The sequence below is a fragment of the Pezoporus wallicus genome, unplaced genomic scaffold (genome assembly GCF_028554395.1).
Source record: "Pezoporus wallicus isolate ANWC-B61680 ecotype Strahan unplaced genomic scaffold, APGP_CSIRO_Pwel_v1 contig_5785, whole genome shotgun sequence".
NCBI classification, from domain to species: Eukaryota; Metazoa; Chordata; class Aves; order Psittaciformes; family Psittacidae; genus Pezoporus; species Pezoporus wallicus.
In genome coordinates, this window is record NW_026641150.1 from 5,509,595 (window position 1) to 5,532,293 (window position 22,699).

The 22,699-nt window shown below is 41.9% G+C and overlaps 1 protein-coding gene across 2 annotated transcripts in view; it reads left to right on the forward strand.

The window, feature by feature from the left end:
* TBC1D8 (TBC1 domain family member 8) overlaps positions 1–22,072 on the forward strand; it is a 49,298-nt gene extending 27,226 nt beyond the window's left edge. For both annotated transcript variants that reach the window (XM_057422217.1, XM_057422218.1), the window contains exons 6-20: positions 3,917–4,124; positions 5,653–5,847; positions 7,148–7,330; positions 7,718–7,868; positions 8,735–8,949; positions 9,794–9,911; positions 14,202–14,487; positions 14,993–15,122; positions 15,423–15,521; positions 16,115–16,183; positions 17,476–17,716; positions 19,028–19,093; positions 19,702–19,791; positions 19,949–20,049; positions 21,334–22,072. In XM_057422217.1, the coding sequence (XP_057278200.1) occupies positions 3,917–4,124; positions 5,653–5,847; positions 7,148–7,330; positions 7,718–7,868; positions 8,735–8,949; positions 9,794–9,911; positions 14,202–14,487; positions 14,993–15,122; positions 15,423–15,521; positions 16,115–16,183; positions 17,476–17,716; positions 19,028–19,093; positions 19,702–19,791; positions 19,949–20,049; positions 21,334–21,795 (2,614 nt within the window). In that variant the 3' untranslated portion in view covers positions 21,796–22,072. The remainder of the gene's footprint in view (positions 1–3,916; positions 4,125–5,652; positions 5,848–7,147; positions 7,331–7,717; positions 7,869–8,734; positions 8,950–9,793; positions 9,912–14,201; positions 14,488–14,992; positions 15,123–15,422; positions 15,522–16,114; positions 16,184–17,475; positions 17,717–19,027; positions 19,094–19,701; positions 19,792–19,948; positions 20,050–21,333) is intronic.
* Positions 22,073–22,699: the final 627 nt, after the last annotated feature.

The following is a 22,699-nucleotide window of genomic DNA, read 5'->3' on the forward strand; positions in this document are numbered from 1 at the left end:
GCACTGGATGATTTTTAAGGTTCAGCTGGATATCTAGTCTCAGTCATGCCTTGCCAAGAAAGATTGGACCAAATGATCCCTTCCAACCTGGTGTTCTTATGATTCTATGATTTCCAGGACTGCTGTTCTGCATCTTGGTGGCCACGCATTTTTGCAGCCCAGTGCAGCGTTCCTCTTCCTGCTATGAGCATGAGCCTGTTGGCTTATGTTTGACTTGTGATCCTGTGTAACCTCTAGGTCTTTTCTTTTTGCTGAATGGCTGCTGGTGGAGATGATCTCTGTGCTGCATTTATGCAGCTTATGATGTGCAGATGAAAACACATGTAATGCTTTGTTTGCACACTATCACTAACGTTTATGAATATAAATCTGAATCTGATCCTGTTCTTCTGCTCATTAGCCTCTACAAGTCTCATGGTGTGTGCAAGTTTAATAACAACGATCTCCTGACCCATTGTGCAGATTGCTGATGAAGATGTTGAACAGAAGCTAAACCCCCTAAGGAGGTCCTCTTGATACAACCTTCCAATTTACCGAGGAGCCTTTGAGGGCTGCTTTTGGGGGTACTCTTTTTCAACTGGCTTGGTACTGCAATTTTCACTTTAATCCAGTTTTATTAGTTACATTAGGAAATAACCAAGACTTTCATAAATTTTGGCTAAAACTTCTATTGCATCTTCCCCATCTAGAAGTCAAGCATTCCTGTGACATAAGGGAATGATATTCAGTTTACATGCCTCTTGACAAGTCCGTGTTGGCTCTTCTCAGCTAACTTCTGGCTTGCTTGCAAGGAGCCTTTCTTGCCACATGAATTTGGCAGTTCTGCAATAAACAAGACATATATAATCGGATGTGTTATTTCCAAAATCTGTAACTTTCTGAGTCTGGGTAACAGGAAGAGTCTAGTAATTGGTTTCTAAAAGCAAGAGGTCAACAAGTCTGATAAGATTTCACATAGGCAGCAAGTGACTCAGCAGAGCTAAAATCTTGCCAGGTTGACTTCTGTTAGACCTAAAAGCAGAGAAAAACATTTGACAGTGAGGACATCATTTTAAGTGTGCTGATACTTTTAGGCATTTTGTCAGTCCTGTGTGTTATTTCCTTTAATTTAAAACTCTTGGAAGGCAATGTAGGGGTCACACACAGGGAGTTATCACAGTTCAGACTTGCCATTCACTTTGAAGTGCTCAAGTTGGAGGCAGTCCAGGATCCTGTAACATGCAAGTCAGGAGCTGTGCTTGAAAAGAATTGCTGAGTTTTCTGAAAAGCAGGGAACAAAGCAATTACATCTTCTCGCCTTTTATTCTCCTGGTGCATGTGTTACTTAAAAAACAAACCAACATGGAAATTGATAAGTTAGGAGAGAAAATTTCAAACAGATTGAGCACAGGTAGGAAGGTTGCATTTCTGGTTGGTGCTGGAGGCATTGTGAAACTCAAAATGGAAGCTGTGGGACCTGGTGATGTGTGTGCAGTCACTGCGTCTTTGCTGTATCATGTTTGAACAATTGCCTGTCTTGTTTTAGGAGCTAATTTCATTTGTGGGTTTTTTTGAGTTATAGGTTGTTGTTTGATTTTCTGTTTTACCCAGCTCTAATTTTATTTGACTGTATTTAGGAAGGGGAGCAATTGCTTTAAGCCCTAGAATTTGCTGGCCTAACAGGAAATATTTTCATGGTGTGCCCCTTTCTAGTAAAATCTCTTGCTTTAACCCACATTGGAAGGTGCTGACAGCATTCCATCCCCATGCTACCATATTTTCTTTCCGCGATCTCTTGCTCCAGCTGGCCCCTGTTTCAGCACTTGTCTTTGTGCAGTCCTGGCTGTGGTGTGCTCTCTGTGGTGGCCCTATGGGATCCTGTGTCATGAATCAGCAGGGGACAGGCAGTTCCAGGGATGTTAGGATTGGCAGCCTTCCCCCAGTACAGGGCATGGGGGTTAGGTGCAGTGCTTGGTGAATTTACTTAGTTTCACATATGGGAAATGTTATTCTTCAGCTTAAAAACCTGTGGGTTCTTGTCTAAAAGGCCCTGCACCTGGAGCCTACAGCCCCAGGACATGCAGCAAGATCCTGAAAACCCAGAAACTGCAGATTTTGGAGCATTAGAAACAGTCACCTCCTAAATAACAGACAATCTCTGCCTCCACAGAGGTGCCACTCTTCCATATAATGCCTCTTTTCACATAAAGGTATAGAAATTTTTGCAACCAAAAGATGCAGGGAGGGTCTTACCTTAGCACAATAGCAGCAGAACACAGCTCTACCCGGACCTGACTGTGGATGCTATCAGCAATGTTCATCTGTGCTGTGCAGAAATGGAAAATATTTTAGTGGTGAGTTAACGAGGAGGCATATCCTGATCCAGCTTTGTCACAATAGCAGATCGCTGCGGGCACTTATCAGAGTTTCTCTCGCTGTGGAATTTTAACTCGGGAGCAACCTTTTTGTCTTCCTTCACAAAGAGGGTTTTTCTTTGTTCTGCATGAAAAACAGGAGACTATTTGTCTGTTTTGCTTGGATAATGTTTTTAAGGAAGATAATGCTTGAGAAGGAAACAACAGCCAAACGCTGGTTGAGTGTTCTGTCTTTTCTGTTGGTCTCAGATACAGATCCTAGCTTCACAGGTCTCGGTTTGTTCTGGAATGTCTTCTTCCCTGCTTCACATGGCTTTTGATTCCTCTATGGATTAAACTGAAATAAGAAACCCCCCCAACCAAACAATTGATGCACTTACTGAAGCAGAGGCTTCATCTCTCACCTTATTTTTAAACAGCAGGGCTGGGGTAAGGGGGAAGTATCAGCAGAAGAGGAGGGTTTGGGAAGGAGCGGAGAGGGGATTTACAACATCAAGGTACCACTCCCTGTTGTACTTCAGCCCACGCTTAAAATTCTTTCACTGGAACAAAGTCAAGCTTTTTGTTTTTTGCTTTTTTGTTTAATTCCCCCAGGGTGAAACGTGTTTGGAAAAATTTACTTGCAGTAAAGAAAATGATAGAATTTAAGCCCTAGTGATTCTGTAGCTGCTGTTTGTGAGCTAATAGCTGTGGTCTGTTTATAATGTAATTGCATAGATCTTTAAATTACCTCAGACTTCTCCATTAAAAAGGGAGGGGAGAAAAAAATATAATCCCCAAAGCCAAGTCTGTAGAAGCATACTCAGTAATGAAAGCTTAATTTATTTAAACTTTTTCCCTCCATGTAAATGTGGATGGGTGACTGGAAGGAAGCCAAGTCCAAATTGAATGTAACTGGTGCTGTTATTCCCAGCTGAGTCTTTTAAGTGACCTGAAACCATTCTGCATTTTGCAACTGTTCTGAGGACTCTAAGAGGCTGATACCTCTGCAAGTCAAGGATTTGGTGATTATAAATACCACCATCATTAACTGTTTTATTACTGATGGCATTGGAATTACTCATTGAGCAAATGCATTGCTTTCAGATGCAGGTGCAAATCCCTGGGGTGATGTTGGTAATGCTCTTGGGAAGGGAAACAAGGAACATAAAACTCGTCTCTGTTGCTCAGTGTACATTCATCAGATGAAAAATTTTGTTATCTCCTGGGCATTGAAATCTGTAACTCTGAGGCTGGAAATTCATACAGCAGCCATAGAAAATGCATGGTTAAATAACAATTTAAAAGACTCCAACAAACTAGCTAATTTAAATTAGTGTCCCTTCCTTTCCTAGTCACCACAGTAGTTGCTTTTGACCTTAATGTTAAACAAGCAAGTATCGATAATGATTCTTTTTTGTTATTTCAGAGTCAGTCTTTTATCAGTCTGTTCACATAGGCAATGAAGATTGATGTGATGGTGCTTTTATTGCTCTTGGTGAGGCTAACAAGAAAAGGAAAGCTTGAGCTGGATGTCCTGGCTTTCAGAGTCTTCTGATTCCCTCTCACTGTTTTCTCTTAAGGGATCTTGAAGCCAGAGCCCAGAATGAATTCTTTCGGGCCTTCTTCAGATTACCCAGGAAGGAGAAGCTGCATGAAGTTGTAGACTGTTCTCTCTGGACGCCGTTTAGTCGCTGTCACACAGCAGGAAGGATGTATACTTCAGACAGTTATATCTGTTTTGCCAGCAAAGAAAATGGCTGCTGCAATGTTATCATCCCACTTAGAGAGGTAGAGTTGTTTGTTTCATTTCAGGTCCTTATCTGCCTTTTTCTGCTGCAAGCATCCACTGTCACCTGACTTACCTGCAAACTATTGTTTGATGAAAAAGAGTAGGATGCTTGTGTGTATCTTGCCTATGGGGTTGTTGTACAGCTTGTTCTGGGATTTATTAGGCCATGAGTTCCTAAAACTATGGGTGATTCAACATGATCCTCAAAGCGAAGTACAGACAGTTAATGCAGCAGGACAGCACTGCAAAAGCAGAGTGTGCTCAGTCCAAGACTTGGACCATCCCAGCTCCGCAAACACACCCAGCTTAATGTGATGGAGACCAGCTTGTGCCCATTCTGGCATTATAAAGGCATCCTTGCCTGAGATCAGCACTTTGAAGTGTTGAAGCTCTCCCTTCATAGACACATTCTAGCAAACCTGTGGATACTTTTCAAACTGTAGGGCAGAGAAAAAAAGACGGTATTCTGGATGCAGTGATGAGCTGCCAAATTTGCATGAAATCAAAACATTTATTTAAATGGAGGGAGAGCACATGGGAAGGTGGTGGGAGTAGAAGAGGAGAAGGAAGCTGTCAGCAAACACTTGCCTCATCTGCTATGGATACAAGGCTGTTATGATCTCTTAATTAAAGCTTTGCTTTCATCCTCAACTAATAACAGAGTAACATCCAAATGATATTCTAACTGTAGCAACTTACCTTCCACTGTTACAGAAACAGTAAACAGTAAGAGAACAGTGTTACATACTTAATCAGAAACACCAAAACTGTTTTCCCCCCATCTTCAAAAGTGTGAAAGCAAATTTCCTCCTCCATCCCCCAGCATGTGAGCAAGTTGATACTTTTTCAGATCTTGTTTTAATCATACTCCCTTTTTCTTATCTTTCCCCTCAGCCCATTCTGCAGGAGTGGGCCACAAAATCATAAAAAAAAATAAAATAAATAAAATGCTGGGATACTCTTTTGGTGCCTGCATTGAGCTTCTAAAGAGACCATGAGCTTCAGGAGGCAGGATGTGTCCGATCAAGGAAACCTGGAGACCTTACTAACAGTCTTCCAATACCTAAAGGGGCCCTACAAGAAATCTGGAGAGGGACTTTTTATTATGGCATGTAGTGACAGGACAAGGGGGAATGGCTTTAAACTGGCAGAGTTAGATTGGATATTAGGATCAGGCATTAGGATTTAGACATTAGACATTAGGAAGTTCTTCACTGTGAGGGTGGTGAGGCCCTGGCACAGGTTGCCCAGAGAAGCTGTGGCTGCCCCATCCCTGGCAGTGTTCAAGGCCAGGTTGGATGAGGCTTTGAGCAACCTGGTCTATTGGAAGGTGTCCCTGCTCATGGCAGGGGGTTGGAACCAGATGATCTTTAAGGTCCCTTCCAACCTTAACCATTGTATGATTCTTGTAACCATGTTTAAAGCATGTGTGCATACGTGTTTGAACATTTTGGTACATGTAGAATATTTGAAGATGTGTAAGTGGAAGTGGTGCATAACATGTTTTCTGTAATGTTTCTGGAAAAGGTAATCAGTATAGAGAAGATGGAGGACACAAGCCTTCTCCCTAATCCCATCATTGTTAGCGTAAGGAGCAAGACGGCCTTTCAGTTCATTGAGCTGAAGGACCGGGATACTTTGGTGGAGAATCTGCTCCAGAGGCTAAAAGAAGTGAACTCCAGCAACCCAGTGCACTGTAACAACTTGCACAATAAGAACCAGGTACTGAACTTCTGAATTTTTTTAGGGGTATGAATTCAGTGTGTTTATCCATTGGTCTGTTGTCCTGTCAGGGGGTTGATATTGAGCCAGTACTTGTGTGATGCATTCTTTAAAGACCTGCCTGATGGGATGGAATGCACCCAGAGTATAGTTATGATTGACATGTTGAGGGGAGCAGTGAATGCTCCCCCCCGACATGTCAGAATGGTTTGGGTTGGAAGGGACCTTTAAAGGTCATCTAGTCCACCCACCCTGCAGTGAGCGGGGATATGGTAAGGAGCAGGGTGAGGGACACCTCACCAGTCTGGAGGAATAGGTTGACAGAGACCTCGTGAAGTTCAACAAAAGCAAATGTGATGCCTGGCAGAGTAACCGTATGCAAAAGGAGCGGCTGAAGGACAGAGAAGAGTATGTGGAAAAGACTGGGGGGTCCTGGTGGACATCAGCAGCTTGAGCTTTTATAAGTGAGCAGTGTGCTCATATTGTGGAGGGCCAAGAGTGTTTGGGGTTGAACTAGCAGGACTGTAAGCAGTAGGTCAAGGGATATTATTGTTCCCTTTCATTCAGCACTTCTGAGGCTGATCAGCAGCACTGAGTTCAGTTTTGACTCTGCCTCTCCACACAAGAAAAGCATTGACAAATTGGATTAAGTCTAGTGGAGGGCTAAAAGATGGTCAGGGCTGGAGCACATGCTTTATGAGGAGAGGTTGATGGAGCAGATCTTGTTCAGTCTGTCTTCTACTAGCTAATGGGGAGTTACAGAGAAGATGAAGCCAGAGACTTCTTGGAGGTGCCAGCTGAAAGATGGGCAGCAACAGTCCCAAAATGTAGCAAGGGGAAGTCCAAATAGATGAAAAGAGAAAGACTTCCCCTCAAGAGAGGTGGAGCTGGACCAGGCTGCCCACCGAAGCTGTGGATCACCTTCCTTGGAGCTATTCAACATGAGTGGACACAGTCCCCAGCAACCTGGTCTGAGGGATCCTGCTTTGAGCAGGGGATTGAAAAAGATGGTGTCCCCTGACCTAAATTGTTCTATGATTCTGTTTTTCAGTTCTTAACTGAAGTAGATTGTTTGGTATCTTATCATCGAGGACTCTTAGAGTTTACTCATAACTTCTTTTTTAAAAGAACAGCCCTTTTCCTGACATACAAGTGAATGAGAATTTGTATAAGGTCTTGAGTAAGGTGTGAAAGGTTTTGATGTAAAAGGCAAAAACTAACCCAGCTGTGTCTTAAAGATAGCTGGGGACATAGTTCTTAGCCTCTTCTCAGTCATTACTGCTTTGATTCTGCATTGCAGAACAGTTCTGCCTTTGGATCCACATGCATGACTGGGGACAGTGAGCCTGTGCATCTGGAAACAGAGGCTTCACAAAACAAGGAGAGAAGTGAATGTGGAAAGGACAGCAGTTATTTGCTCAATGCAGAAGCACTAAGGTCAGACTTCCATCAGCCAGGAATAGTGGGCCTGGATTTTGGCAAGGTATGTAACGTGGGGGAAGTGGTAGGAGTTGGTAGTCTGGGATTTTTTTGTTTGTTTTTTGAAATCTGGGGTGACATTCAAACAGTAATCATTTTTAGTAAAATGAACTCTGTATTGGCTGGAGAAATTAGTTATGGGATAACAGCTTTTCCATGTGCTTGGAGTTTTTTCCTCTTCATTTCTTTCTCATGAATATTTATATTTTTTTCTCCTTGTGTGGTGAATTGAATATGCAAAATGGGGAAAGTTGTAGTCCTTAGAGCAGACTTCCCATTTCCATTGGTATTGGAAATATCTTGTGGAATTTCTAATACGCAAAATATTTCTGTTTACCAGTTCCCACATGCATGTGATTTGTTCTTTTAAAACATGTCTTCTTCTTCCCAGTCTAGGGAGCAAATCAAGGAGAGCCTGTGGGATGACCATTTTGTAGAATATGGCAGGACTGTGTGCATGTTCCGCACAGAGAAGATCAGAAAACTTGTTGCTATGGGAATCCCTGAATCCTTAAGAGGCAAACTCTGGCTGCTCTTCTCAGGTGGGCAAGCTTAGAAATGTTGGCTGTAGTCATCATCTGATTCTGAACACGGCAAAACCTTTAGGCAGGAAATCTCCCAAGGGCAATTAAATGTTGTTTTCATGGAGCTTATGATACTGCTTACAGGAGAGAGATGAGATGACCTGAACTGAACTAATAAATGCAAGGAAGTAGCTAGGTAGATCTGTAAAAAATCTATCTCAAGATGACAAGACATAATGTGCAGGAGAATTGAAATAACGTCATCTTCATCCGTGTAGTTTAAATTAACATCATGGTTGTATAAAATAATGTTCATCTTCAAGCAACAATTAGATTCTAGCATAAATATTGATTTAACCCTAGGCAAATCAAATTATTGCAAAATAAGGGCATCAGCAGTCCTGCTGCTGCTTCTTGTTGGATGTTGGCAGGGGGAATAGAAACTAGAGATGGAAAAAATAACTTGTTTCATACACAGATCTGTCAGAACCGGAATGTGCCTACAATATGATCTCAAGTTTAGTCCTTAATCTGGAATACGACATGTTCAAACATTTGTAAAAAGTGGTGGTTTTCCTCTTGGAGGGTGTGAACAGTGCTGAGTACATTTCTCCCCGTAATCCTCTGCTGGGGAAGTTTCCTGCTCAATGTCAGTATTAAGGTGTTTTGAATGATGCTGTGTTATGCAAGCTTTGCTAATGTTTGTTTTGTCTTCTGCTGGGACTTTATTTCTTTCAACGGTCTGGAAATTTCACTAAATTCACAAACCCTGGGGAAGACCATTTTGCTTACATCCTTTTGCGCAGTAATTCCCACAGCACCAAGTTTAGCATCATCTTAATCCACTTTGTGTTTTCCTCTTTCTCCCTTCCTGCTGCCTTCAGACGCCGTGACGGATCTCGCCTCGCATCCTGGCTACTACCTACATTTGGTGGAGGCGTCCATGGGCAAGTGCTGTATGGCGACAGAGGAGATCGAGCGTGACCTCCACCGCTCGCTGCCTGAGCATCCTGCCTTCCAGAGCGAGACAGGAATAGCTGCCCTAAGGAGGGTGCTCACGGCGTACGCGCACAGGAACCCCAAAATTGGATACTGCCAGGTGAAAAACCCCCAGTGGGATAATGCTCATTGCCTCTTCAGCTCTTTCCTCTCTCTCCCAGTTTTATTGTACTCTTGGGAGTATTTTTAGTGTTGGTTTTGACAAATAATGTCCTTCTAGTTAGGAAAAGACATAATTTTAGCTGCTAAATATAACTTACTCTGGAAAACAAGTGCATAGGCTTAACTGAGGGCTTTGGCTTAACTCAAGTATTCCCTCAGCAGTTTGCAAACTGCATTTAGAGTTAAAGAAGGGAAAAAAAGTTGTTTCTGATGCTTCTCTGTGTTCAGAGATGTTTTTCTTGCACAATACTTAGTGCAAAGTAGATGAGATTCACATAGAGCACTGGGGCAGAGGTTTAATGAACTAAAGTTCTGCCCCTTTCTTCCCAAACTGATGACAAATTACAAAAGTACTTTGCCCAGGCGGCCAGCCAAAATAATAACTTTACCTTCTGTGCAGCTCCCTGAATTCTGATTGACATCAGACTGGTCATGCAGGAAGGAGGAGAAAGCAGCCCCAAAACATACTACACTATCAGTTGCCTACTTTTTATCTGGGCAAAACCAATACTGTGTTTTTCTCCACTATTTCCTATTGCTCTTATGAGCAGCAGTGTACATAAGCTTGAAAAACTTGTTATGCCCGTAGGTTGCAACTATGTGTTTGCTGTCTGTTACCTTTCTCTTGCTGTTTTGCTGTTTAAGGTTTCTTTGCTGGTTCTTTTTTTCAGTTTACATCATGTTAGGCTACTTTTCTCTCCTTAAAATTAGCCAAAATGTAGCTTTTGTCAGTAGGATTTGCTGTCACTAACAAATCCCATTTTCTTCTTTGCCCTTGTAAGTCTATGAACATTTTGACCTCCGTGTTGCTGTTGTATGCCAAAGAGGAAGAAGCCTTTTGGCTGCTGGTTGCTGTGTGTGAGCGAATGCTGCCGGATTACTTCAATCACCGAGTGATAGGTGAGCTCGTGCCTCTCTTCTTGCTAACTGGGAAGGGGCGGCTGAATGGCACTGGAGTGAATGAAATGCTCAGGGTCTTCTGAGATCCAGAACCCACAGGTGAGGTGGTCCATTGACTTGCACAGTGTGGGCAGCAGTGGTGGCTGCTCACGTTCCAGCTAGGGTTGGTTTTGGTTTGAAGGGTTTGAACTGCAAGAACTATAAATATATGCTCAATTTTACAGTTTGTTTTTTACCTTGGTCAGAAGGCAGTGACACTTTTGCCTGTTAGGTAAAAATAGAAGAGCTTGCGTATCTTGGTTGGGTGTGTGTGTGTGTGTGTGTGTGTGTGTGTGTGTGTGTTCAGTATTGGAGACTCAAGCTGTTTAAGATGAGCCTAGGAAAGATCTGCTAGGGCAGCTATTTCTGATCTGACCTGAGTTGCCTGGCTGCTGGAGCAATACAGGCTTGCATCTGAACTGGCCCTTTGTAATGAGGGTTGATACAAAACCCTCTGAACGTTAGATGTTGCATTAAGAACTAAGCTCAATCCTTCTGCAGTGTGTGCCTTCTACTGCATGTGCTATGTCTCCTGTTACATTCAGTGCAACTATTTTTAAGACTGTTGTGCAAAGTCTGGCTGCCTAATGCACAGGAAGAGAAGGGCTGAGCAGCTTGAGGCAGTAATTGCAGGTATGCATACAAGAGTTTTTGTTCTTTGTAGTTGCTTTGCTTCCTTTTCTTAAACAAATGTTTGATAGCTTATTCCCTTTTTAATGTCAAGCTTTAGCTACTCTTAACTCTTTAGCTACTTTTTAGTGTCTGCTGTTACACCATCGCTGTGCCAAAGGGAGGGATCAGTGTAAGTTAGGAGGTGGGGACAGGTGGAAATCCCTGGCAGTAGTGGTTCTGGGAGCTAGAAATGGTGTGGGCACTCTTGTGCTGCCTGGGGAGAGAGAGTTATCTAATCTTTTGCTTGGAGTTATCTGAGTTATCCAATCTTTTGCTTGGAGCATGGGATTGTTACACCTCCCTCCTGACACTGTGCCGCCACAGTTACTGTCTTGTCACTGAACTGGTAGGTAAGGAAAGTTAAAGCAGAGTTATTCCAAAGTTAGCCGGATGTGTAGGGTGTTCTGTGGTGCTTTGAATGCCATTGGTATTTTCCAGTTATGGATTGGGCACTGTAACTATCCTGCTTGTCAGCATTTTGGTTCATGTTCCCAAATGTGACTTTAAATGGCTATCTTGATAACTTACTTCCATGTTTGCCTGTCTCCTTCCTTGATGAAAACAGAAACACAGCTTTATCTGTCCTTGTGCATTTCTAGATATCATCAGCTTGTCTTGAGTTACTGATAACTTTGGTGCTTGCTGGGTTATTGTCCTTAAGTAACATTCTCCACACCCAAACTTGAGTTATCCCACTTGGCCAGCCAAATTGCTGCCCTGAGTTGTACTTGATTTTGGTTTTCTATCTTTCCTGTTACTTGCCATGGCTACAGCCTGCATTGTTTGAGTGCTGATAGTCTTTGTCATCCTGTCTGTTTTCTTGTCCTCTGTACCCAAAGGAAAGAGTACTGTGACTCTAGAAGAGGTACTGCCGTGGCTCACCAGTGTGAAGAGCCGGGGCTTCAGCTCAGAAGTTCCCTTGCTCCTCCTAGTCGAATGGCAGCAGTGTAGTTTTGCAGCATGGTCGCTTCAGTAAGCAATTATTTCTGCAGCTTTGATTTACCCTAGACCTTAGTGTGCCAAAATCCGTGCTACTGATCTTCTTCACCCTGCCTCTCCTCTGGTTCCTGTTGCTTGAGTTAGTGTTCTTGGCTTTGCATTTCTGTTGACCTTCTTTTTTGATTTGCAATCAGCTCTTGTCTAAATTTTGTATTGTTTCTTCCTGCATAATACTTCCAAGACCTAACTTTCCCTCTTTGCACTGCCAACACTGTTGTCCAAATTCTGGTCTCTATAAATTTGGTGATCTCTGACCTTGCTACCTGTCACTGTGCTTTTCCTCGTCAGCGTCAGCCAGTAATCTGTACAGTCAAAACAGCTACTGAATTAATGACCTTGGTTATAACAGGCCTTCTTAGCTCCATCTTCTCTTGGGCCTTTTCTTTATGATATTCAAAATCTTCTTTTTGTTTTATTTTTAATAGATTTTGCTTTCAAATTGTAGGCACTTCAGTCCTACTCAGTCTTCTTATTACATGACCACCTCCTTCCTTCCGCCTTGCCAGCTATGACCAATCTGTCTTTTCACAAGTCTTCTCATCATTTCCCTGCTTGTAAATGGGAAAAGCCTGCAGGCAGGGCTGGCACGCATTATCTCCTTATTCAGGAATTCTCTCTGTCCTTCTCCTTTTTTGCAATGCATAGAGGAAATTATAAACAGATAAAGATAGGAACAAGTTATACTTGGGTCAAAAGTGGTGGCAAAGTTCATGCGTATTCTATTCTCGTGTTACCATGGCTTTTCCATTTTCTCCATAAACCAGCAGTCAGTCTTACTCTGACTGTTAGTCTGTCTTCATCTTGATATAATAATTCTTGAAACACTGAAAATCTAATTTCATTTCTGTGATTTGCCTTGTCAGTCTTGGAGATGTCATTTAGTTTGCATCTTGTGTCGTTATTTTTTAAATGGATACCCTGGTATTTTTCTACCTCATCATGGTTTCATGCTATAATATGTTAGAGATTCAGTAGCTCAGATTTCGTGGTTTCTGGGAGCCTAATGAAAAGGTGGGCATAAAAGTCACTTTGCATACACCTGCTTGACTTTCATCTACAGTGTCAACACTTAATTATAATAAGATCTATGAAAGATCTGGGCAGCATTGCACATTCCTTTTAAACCTCTGATTTTGCCAGTGCTGCCTAGGTCTTTTATATGTGTGTGCCTCTCTGTCTCTGGCTTCCTTCAAATACCCCTTAGCCAGCTCAATCTTTTGTGTCAATGTTAACTATGGCTATTAAATTATTTATATTAAGCTTGTTAAAAAAAACCTCAAACAAAACCTGTCCTCCGTTGAGTAACCTCATTCCGTTTTCTCCTCTGTTTTCTTTACCCTTTTATTTATGACGTGAGCAGGCTTTCTCTTCAAAGCAAAGCACCATGCTTGATGTGTTTCTCAAGAGCTCTTTGCATGTCCCTGGGCACTTATTTTTCATTTGTGGTGCTGTAATGTTTGTTCAGCCACCAGCAGAAGCTCTTTGTGGCTTGATGTGAGAAGTTCTGAGACAGAGGAATGTCATAGCTGGGGTCTTTTATGATTTGGATGTGTCGTGGTTTTTGCTACTGCTGAACCCAGGACAGGATGGAAAACCAAAAGATGCTGGCTGTCTGCCACAAAATGTCCCGGTTACATTCTGCTTTTGGACACAGAAGTTTTGAGTGATAAGGGTTTATATGTCTCTGGAATTTCATAGTAATTAAAGTTGTCTCCTAGTATTAGCAGAACATGGACTATGAGAAAGAAATGAAGTAACTTGAAAGGAAAGAAAAATATTTGAAAAGCTACCTTCATTTTGTACTTGGGAATATTTTTAACTTGTGGAGTTTTTGGTTAAAGCCTCTGATGTGGCAGGTCTGGTTTGCCGACACAGGCCACTTCAGTGATATGAAACTACATTGATTCTACAATAGCTGCTGATAAAGCAGGACTGAGCTAGTAGCTGAAACAGAGCCCACATCTCTTCCTTTTGGAAAGACGGGTTGGGACAGTTAGGAAAGCTTGTATTTGGGCATTGCAGAAATCCTTTGTTCTTTATATATAGATATATGTGAGTATATGTTTATATCTGTGCATGTATTGATGTGTAAATATTTTTCTTCCTCCTTAGGCCATGTGTGTAGCCATATCTGGATTTCCATCTTGTATTTTTTTCACTTAGAACAAAAGCTCCACTGCCTGCTTGCTTGAGTATATACGCTGGAGAGGAACGTCTTATTTTCATTGCATAGATCCCAAGTTGAAAAGTAAAACACTTTAAAAATTGCTTTTGCTAGCACTTTATTAGTCTGTGCTCTTTTAGCCAAAAGCAACAGCTCTGCTGTTACTATTTCATTGCACCGTAAAGGCACTTAGGAGAATCAACACAGTCTTTTTGTAGAGTAAGGATTATGGACATGAGGACTGGGGCTGAGATCCCAGCAGGAGGATAGTGGGATTTTTCATTGTAGATGTGTATGTATCTTGTCAGTTTAAATTTTAAGAAGATCTTGGAGTTGAGTTGACAGCAATCATTAGCTTTAAAGAATATTTTTTCCTGTGTCAGTCCTGGCTAATACTGTTTCTTTATGACTTGCAGGTGCTCAGGTAGATCAGTCGGTGTTTGAAGAGCTTATAAAAGAGCAACTTCCAGAGCTGGCTGAACATATGAAGGACCTGACAGCCTTAGCTTCAATCTCCCTTTCATGGTTCCTTACCCTTTTCCTTAGCATCATGCCCCTGGAAAGTGCTGTGAATGTTGTGGACTGCTTCTTCTATGATGGGATCAAAGCTATTTTCCAGTTGGGCTTGGCCATTCTGGAAGCCAACGCCGTGGATCTGTGTAATAGCAAGGATGATGGGCAGGCCCTGATGATTCTGAGCAGGTATGGCTGGGCAGGAGCAGACCTTCCATCATGGACCATTCTGACATAAAAAAAGCTTTTGGGTGCCATTGTGATATTGACTCTGTAGGCACCGGCAAGACCCTCCGTGTTGCCTTGCTGCTGTGGTTGCTTTCAGTGTCTACCTTAAACAATGGACTTTGTACATGGATGAGTAGCTGTCCCGTGACATTTCCTGGCAGTGCCAAGACGTGCATTGATTGCGTCAGTGTGCAGTATTTACTGCTGCTCTTCGTGCCTTCCCCAGAGTGACGGGTTTCCTGCTGCAGGCTTCAAGGAGACAGAAGTTTTCTTCCTTGGGCTGCATTTAGTCATTTGGCTGGCCTGCTGTTCCTCAAATGAGTAATCATGAAGGCATTTTTGAAAAGCCCAGCAGCCCAAAATCCAATTTATTTCTAAGTCTGAGCCATAAGACCTGTTTGGTTATTTATATAGAGAAAATCAAAGTGCAGAGTAATCTGTGTTGCTTCTATTTTTTTCCTTTCAGGTTTTTAGAGCATGTCAAAAACGAGGAAAGCCCTCTGCCACCTATTGGTAACCACCATGCATTCTTCAGCGATGACCAAGAACCCTCTCCAGTGACTGAAATAGTTAACCTAATTCATGATTCCTATGAGGTAAAATGCTGCTCTGTGTTGACTGGTCAGTTAAGTTTGAGTTTTAAAAAAGAAAAAGGTTAAATTCAACATGGATGTTTTAAAAGTTAATACACATTTTACAGATTCCTTGACTAAGTGCTCAAATGCACAAGGCTAAGTGTGGTATAAATACCTACACTGACAGATATATTAGAGACTGGGTATGCTTTTTCCTCATAAAATACCTTAAATATGTTAAAAGTTGGATTTCCAGTAAATAAGAAACACAAATATCATAAAATACTATAAAAACAATAAATTTCTGTTCCTTCCATGTAGAAATTTGGAGATCACTCTGTGGCACAAATAGAGCATATGCGCTACAAACACCGAATACGTGTCCTGCAGAGCCACGAAGACACAACCAAGCAAAATGTGGTGAGTAGGATATTGTTTTGACTGAGGTAGCTTAACATCTCCTCTTCTTGAGGCAGGTGCCTTTTGTTTTGTGAAAGGCGCTACCAGATCTGGAAAAAGGGAAGAATCATTACCAAGTCTGGAAAAAGCTCTTTCCTGGTGATGCTCATGGGTCTGGTTTTGATTTTGTGGCCACATGCATTATTTTCTGCTGTGGCTTTAACATTATGAAGGCTTTAACAGTAGGGAACAACGGCAAGACCAGCAAGACCGTCCAGCCCAGCACCTTTGTCTCTGTCCATGGCCCTAGGCAGATGCCCCGGGGAGGAGTGTTAGAAGAGAGCAAGGGCCATTCGATGGTTCCCTGGCCTCTTGTGACCTGTAGCTTAGGGACTTCCTGTCTTTGTTTCCAGCAGCCCTTGAGGGATTTCTCTTTTCATGGATCTGTCCAACCCACGAACCTAAAGAAGGGGAAAAAACTGCACAGATTTTTAAATACTGTAGTTTTCAGCTGTACCAAGTAAAACAGTCCCTGTGGGGCTCATGGGCCTGCCCATGTCAGTGATGACAGGGGAAAAACAATTGTCATTAACGTGATTGTCTTTATTTTTAAGCTCCGAGTTGTCATCCCAGATGTTTCGATTCTCCCTGAAGATTTAGAGGAATTGTACGACTTGTTCAAGGTTGGTGTCCTTGAGAAGCAGGGAATGCAGTACTGCTTCAGACCTTGTGTCCTCTGCCACAGCGGTACTGTTTGGATGGGATCTTGGCATTTTGTCCTTTCTGCAGCTGCCTGGTTATTAAAGAGGAATACTAATGTACTGATCCTTCAAAGGAGCATTGCTTCAGTTTCCTTTCTAACTTGTTGCTTGGAAATGGTCCATAAGAAATTCGGTTCTGGTAACTTTCACATGCAGAATAAATTAAATGCGTAGCTCTGCTCAGCAGTATGCTTACGTCCTGCTCTCTTAATGCTCTTTAAAGGTAGACTCTGTTTTCCGTGGGGGAAAAAAATACCCTCAAACTTGTATCTTTGCTATTGATTCCAAATTTTCTAATGGTTTAGGTTGTTTTTGGTTTAGAACTAAAAGCATTTTCTACTTCCGTTCTTTTCGGTCAAGCTGATGTTTGAAAGGACTATTATAAAAAAGGTTATTTGGAGACAGGGTCATCTAAGCCTATATAACTATGCTTGATTTAGAGGTCCAAGCATGTGATTATCACCCTTAATGGACCATTTCTTTTGTGTATTGTTCATAGTCATAAATACTAGGTACTGAGAATATGACTGTGGTATGTTCTTAGTGTTACGTAGCTTTGTGGCTAAAGGCAGCAGTATCCTCCCTCAATTAGTGGTTGTAAGATGATGCTGCTGGGGCTTGCTCTTCAGTGCTTCCCTCCTGCTTCTTGCTGCTCTGGTTTTAAGCATAGACTGGCTTGCACTCCTCCCCTTTCCTCAATTCATTTCTTGGTGGTGGTTCCTTTTTCATTAGCTCCCTTGGGACAGCTTGTTTTGTTAGGACTTGTTGCTTTCCATCAGTCTGTCCCTAAAGGAAGACTAACAGGTATGGCATCCAAATGGAGAGGTCTGAGATAGAATAAATGAGCAGGTCAGGCCTGTGTAATACTTACTCTTGTTTTTCTCTGACCCTCTATACCTCTGGTTGGTTAGAGACATCCTGGGCCAGATGTGGCTAATAGTTTCAATAGTCTGCAGTGAATTTCTTCCAAGAATCTGCTGTGTTTCCCTCCAAATTTATTAATTATCCATTGGAAATCATGAGAACGCTTGGCTGCTTGAATTAAAGATTGCTTTTTCTCACAGGAATGGGCTTGGTATCATTCTAACACCTTGCACAAAGAGAATGTTAAGATTTTCCAGTGTACTTTGATGCAAATCAAAGCCTTTTTCTGCTGGTTGTACTCTTCATACTGCACACCACAACCCCACCTCTCCCACCTCTGATTTCTCTAGAGGGAACATTTAATAAGGTGTTACTGGGAAACGACGAGTCCAGTCAGTGAGCGACATGACCCCAGCAGACCATATGCTGAGCAATACCGCATCGATGCCCAGCAGTTTGCCAGCCTGTACAGGTTGGTCTCACCCTGGACCTGCGGGGAGCACACCGACGTCCTCGCCCAAAGGACTTTCAGGCTCCTGGATGAGAACATGGACAGGTTGATTGAATTCAAGGGGCTCGCCAGCTGCTTAGGTATCCACTCCGCTGTGGGCTGGAAGGTGGGGAGAGTGGGGGGTCGGAGACATGTATGTATAAAATGCCATTCAGCTGGCAGGGGAGGATGTCGGCAGATGGTTTTCTTGGGCTTGTAATTAGCCTAGTCAGTGACCTTTACTAATTTTTTTTGTGTTCCAATCACCTGAAGTTGATTAGATTTCAAAGACAGCTAAGGACAGGACTGAATATTCGTAGAATCACAGAATGGATTGAGTTGGAAAGGACCTTAAAATCATGTAGTTCCAACCCCCCCGGCCAGGGCAGGGATGCCTCACACTAGACCAGGTTGCCCAAGGCTGTGTATTAAAATTATCTGGGTCTGCACTGAATGCTAAGAAATCCTCTCTATGGGATTTCTGTTCTCAGTATACCTCTTTGTAACAACTTCTTGAAGACTTAATCTTACACAACTGACTGCTCTTTGCCTTGTATGTTCACAATAAGCAGAACAAAAAAAATCTGGCCAGCATGGATGGAGAGCTGCGCTAGGGTTGGTCTTGCGGCCACCAGCTGCTCAAATAAGATGAGACTGCTCATCTCAAAATCCAGCTGAAGAAGAAAGTGCCAAATCATAACTGTTGCATGACCCCAAGTGAAAAAAAAATCTCCACCAACATTCAGAGCTTTAATAAAAAATCAGTAAATCCATATTTGCACCAGTTTTGCTTCTTAGAACTTTCTGAAGTGAACCAAAGCACCCTGTATTACATTGTTATTTGATTTTGATTCAATTTTGAATTAAATGTAAAAAAAAAACAGGTCTTCACAGTATTCCAGTGCACTTGAAAGTTTAGAATCTCATTTCTACTGGTCATTGAATAGATGAATTATATTACATGTGATGCGGTTTTCTCCTTTGGGCTTACTCTATAGAAGAGCAAGAAGGGATGAAGGGGAGAAATATTTAGAATATGGTGGCCCCAAAGGGAGTTTTCTGCCTCTCTCCTCTCACGCTGCTGTTAATCTATGGCAGCAAACATAGATTAACTATGCTAGATTCCCTGCCATCCTCCTTGGTATTTTTAGCCGATGCTGAGGCTCCATAAGGTTAGGTACTCCCAGTCTATTTGACAAGAACAAAGACCAAACCAGATGGCTCTCACCTGCTGTTCCCCAGTGACAAGCACAACTTAAAATATTGCAATGTAATATACTGGCCATATGTTTTAGTGTATTGTCCATACAAACAATTCTCTTTTGTACACAGAGAGATGCCTGATTTATTTTAAACTATGAAAGCAAATGCTCTGGTCCCACTTCCTTTTGTTCTTTTTTTTTTCCTTGCAGATGTTATGTATAATGGAGAAATGAATGAAAAGATAAAGTTACTATATAAGCTGCATATCCCACCAGGTAAGAATTCTAAAAGGGAAGGAATACCTCAGTTTCCAAAAGATAAACTCTTGCTTAAAGCTTTTGGGAAAAGGCTGCATAATGAAGAACTCCATCTTGCTTCCTTCAGCTGGGAGCATATAGGATGTGCATCTGTAATTTGCATTATAAAAATTACTCCAGTCAAAACCATTTTGGATTAAATTTATAGCTATATAATGTCAAGGCTCACATCTGCTGCCTTCAGAGATAATTTGCAGCCAATTATACTGTTACTTCCAGACAAAATGTGAACTGAAGGAGTGTTTTTGGGTGGCTTTGTACTCTGTATACAGTAGATCTCTATCACATCTTGATCCAGCTTTGATGAGGTGACAAAATTCTGCAGTAGTTTCGCTGTGCAAAGTTTTTAATTAAATGTACCACTCTTGGCAAACTTCCGACTCTTGCTGCAGCGCCAGTCTGTCTTACTTACAGTAACACAACCTTACAGTAGGATTTAATGAAGTACTGTTTAAAAACATCCTGGCCCAATTACTTTGTTTTCTTCAAATATTTAAATTAAATAAATAATCATTACGCAGCATTTGAAGAATTAATCATTACTTTTATCACTTGTTTTTTGACAGCTCTCACAGAGAATGAACGAGACAGCCAGTCACCATTGAAGAATCCTTTGCTGTCGACTTCAAGACCACTGGTTATTGGAAAATCAAACGGTATGTGTCCAGAATGGTTCCCTAATGCGTGTGCATGAGAACCAACTTCCCATTTGCTAACCCTGTATCATCTCTGTTGTCTGAGGTTTATGCTGAAATGTCAATTTACTCCAATGACTTGAAAACTAATTCTTTTTTTTTGTCTGCTCCAAAAAAGGTGATGCAGTAGATTACCAGAAGCAGTTGAAGCAGATGCTGAAGGATCTCGCCAAAGAAAAAGATACTAAAACTGAAAAAGAATTGCCAAAAATGAGCCAGGTATGTGTCTTAGATGCTTTAGTTTGTTTTTAAAGAAATGGAGAGCACTCAAAAATGCAGTGACAGAATACAACGGTTCAGCTCTTTCTGAGAAGGCGTAACTTCAGCCTGAGCTTAGACTCAGTCCTTTAGAGAATTGGGCTCCTCTCATCCAGAGAGCAGGTGTTTTAGGACTCTGAGCTACCTTTCTAGCCGCTCCCTCTCCTCAGACTGGCTGGTGAATAGACAGAATTTCACTGCATATTTCACAGCATAACAGGCTGGAAAAAGCCCTCCTCCTAAGGCCAAAGAAGTCCCAAGAATGAATACTGCTGTTCTGTCTTTCCTGGCCTCCTCTCCACCAGACTGCTGTAACTTCTTTCGTAGCCCACTACCAATTAGGCCTTGGCCCGTCTTAGCCAAACACTAACTAGAAATGCATGAAGTAAGAGAAACAGCTGAAGGCTCTCATCATCTTACCATCTCCTCCCTAATGCTAGTAGAGCTCTGTGTATCCTGTTGGCCTAAGGAAATCTGCAGAGAAAAGGGTCCTGAATTAGTAAAACAAATGTACAGACATGCAAAGAAAGATGGGACTATACCCAGAACCCCTTTGTGCTGGTGTTGCTAAATAAAGTTTTAAGTGGATGTCACGTATCTACGCTATCAGCTCAGCAGGGACACATATCTCTCCTAAAGCATTGCTTGACTATACTTCCTGCAGTCCCTTTTACCCTGAATTAGCCGTCCTACAATTGTGTGAATCTTGGGGACTCACAAATTTCCTAGCAGGATATGGAAGCACCCTCTCTAGCCTGATAATCATCTGTAATGGGTGGGGAATGGAGGGAGAGGCAGGGAAAATGTCTGAATTTTGTTAGTAGAAGAACTAGGGAAGGAAGGGAGAAACAGCAGATGGGAAGTTGCTCACAGACCCGTGCATGGCTGCTTTGGTTGCAACTCATTCTTTATAACGGCCACTAGTTTCCCATCACTAATGGACTGTATCCCTTGCCTTGCATCTTACTTGACCTTTGGACATCCGAGACGCTCTGATCTCCTTCATCAAGGCAGCAAAAAACTTTTCTGCTCTGTTCCCTTTTTATTTGCAGCAACAAGGTTTCCTAGTATCTGTGGGTTGAAATCTCTTCAGTAGCATTTCTTTAAAAGCAGTCAGGAATTATAAACGAGTATATAAATGTACATGGCATTCTGCCTGCCTTTGCAGTACTGCATCCTCACCTGACTCCTATGCTGTTACCCACAACCTGGCTGTTCAGTAGTTTGTTTTGTCATCCTTTACAGAGGGAGTTCATTCAGTTCTGCAAAACCTTGTATAGCATGTTTCATGAAGATCCAGAGGAGAATGATTTATATCAAGCCATTGCCACTGTGACCACACTGTTACTTCAGATTGGAGAAGTAGGACAAAGAAGCATAAGCCTGGGGAGTGGATCAGACGAGTTCACCGAGGACTTGCAGCCCGAGGCCTCCACTTCAGACCAGGATGCTGTTTTTACTGACACTGTGAAGACCCCTCAGAAAGACTCTCAACCTTCTCCTGTGACTGAAGGGGACTGGACTGTCTCTTTTGAACATATTTTAGCATCCCTCTTGACTGAACAGTCATTAGTTAACTTCTTTGAAAAACCCTTAGAACTAAAGCCAAAACTTGAGAATGCAAAATTAAATCAATATAGTCTCAAAACAAATGGAATGAGCTGCCAGTCACGGGGTGAACATACAAAACTAAACACACAGTCATAGCAAACCCATCAAAACCAAAATGCACTGAAGTAATGCCAAAGCACATACTGTAAAAGGCTTTCAGTTAGCAGTGGACTTTTGATAAACAATTTATTGGTCTGTGGTTTTCAGTTTAAGAGCTTTAAAAGCTAAAAGATGTATAGGTTTGTTTTGTGCCATTGATTTATTAATTGTGTTCTTGTTTTGAATGTCAAAGGAAACATCTGTCTACAGTGTGAAGACACTGAGTCCTCTTCTGCACTGGGAGAGCAGAGGCTGGCTCCTGGTGTTCTGGTGTTCTTTTGAACAGAGGAAAACACTTCTCAGCTACTGTCTGCATTTGGGTTGCCTTTTTTGCACTAATACTGAAAACTGTTTCAATGCTGGTAATTGAAACTATTTTAATATATTTGATTGTATTCCAATTTGTATGTCTTGCTGAAATGTTAAGTGTACATGGACTGTGCTTCTGATGTTGGTCTGTGAAAACATGCACTTTTCAATAAACCCTTTTTATACTAGACTTGTATTAACAGTATTTGTTGATTTACGGAAGCAAGTGCCTTTGGTCCCTACTTCATTAAACTAATTCCCTGAGCTAGCATGCTCACAATTAATTCACGGTTTGGAAGGCCATATTTCAGTGCAGAGCACAGACCTGCTTCAGAAAAGCTCACCATTTCTGCCTAGGAGATTAGAGGGGCACTAAATACAGGGAGCTTACTTTACCCATAAGAGATTACATGTATGAAATATTACTCTAAGTTTTGGGGGGCTGGGGTTGTTGTTATTTTTTTTTAAACAAACTTGTCCTTAACTTAAAATAGCTGTGTAGTGGCTCTTAATTCCCACAGGAATAAACAAAACCAGTAGGACTTTGCCACCCCCATAGGAACACCCACATATCTTCCTTATTCCACATCTA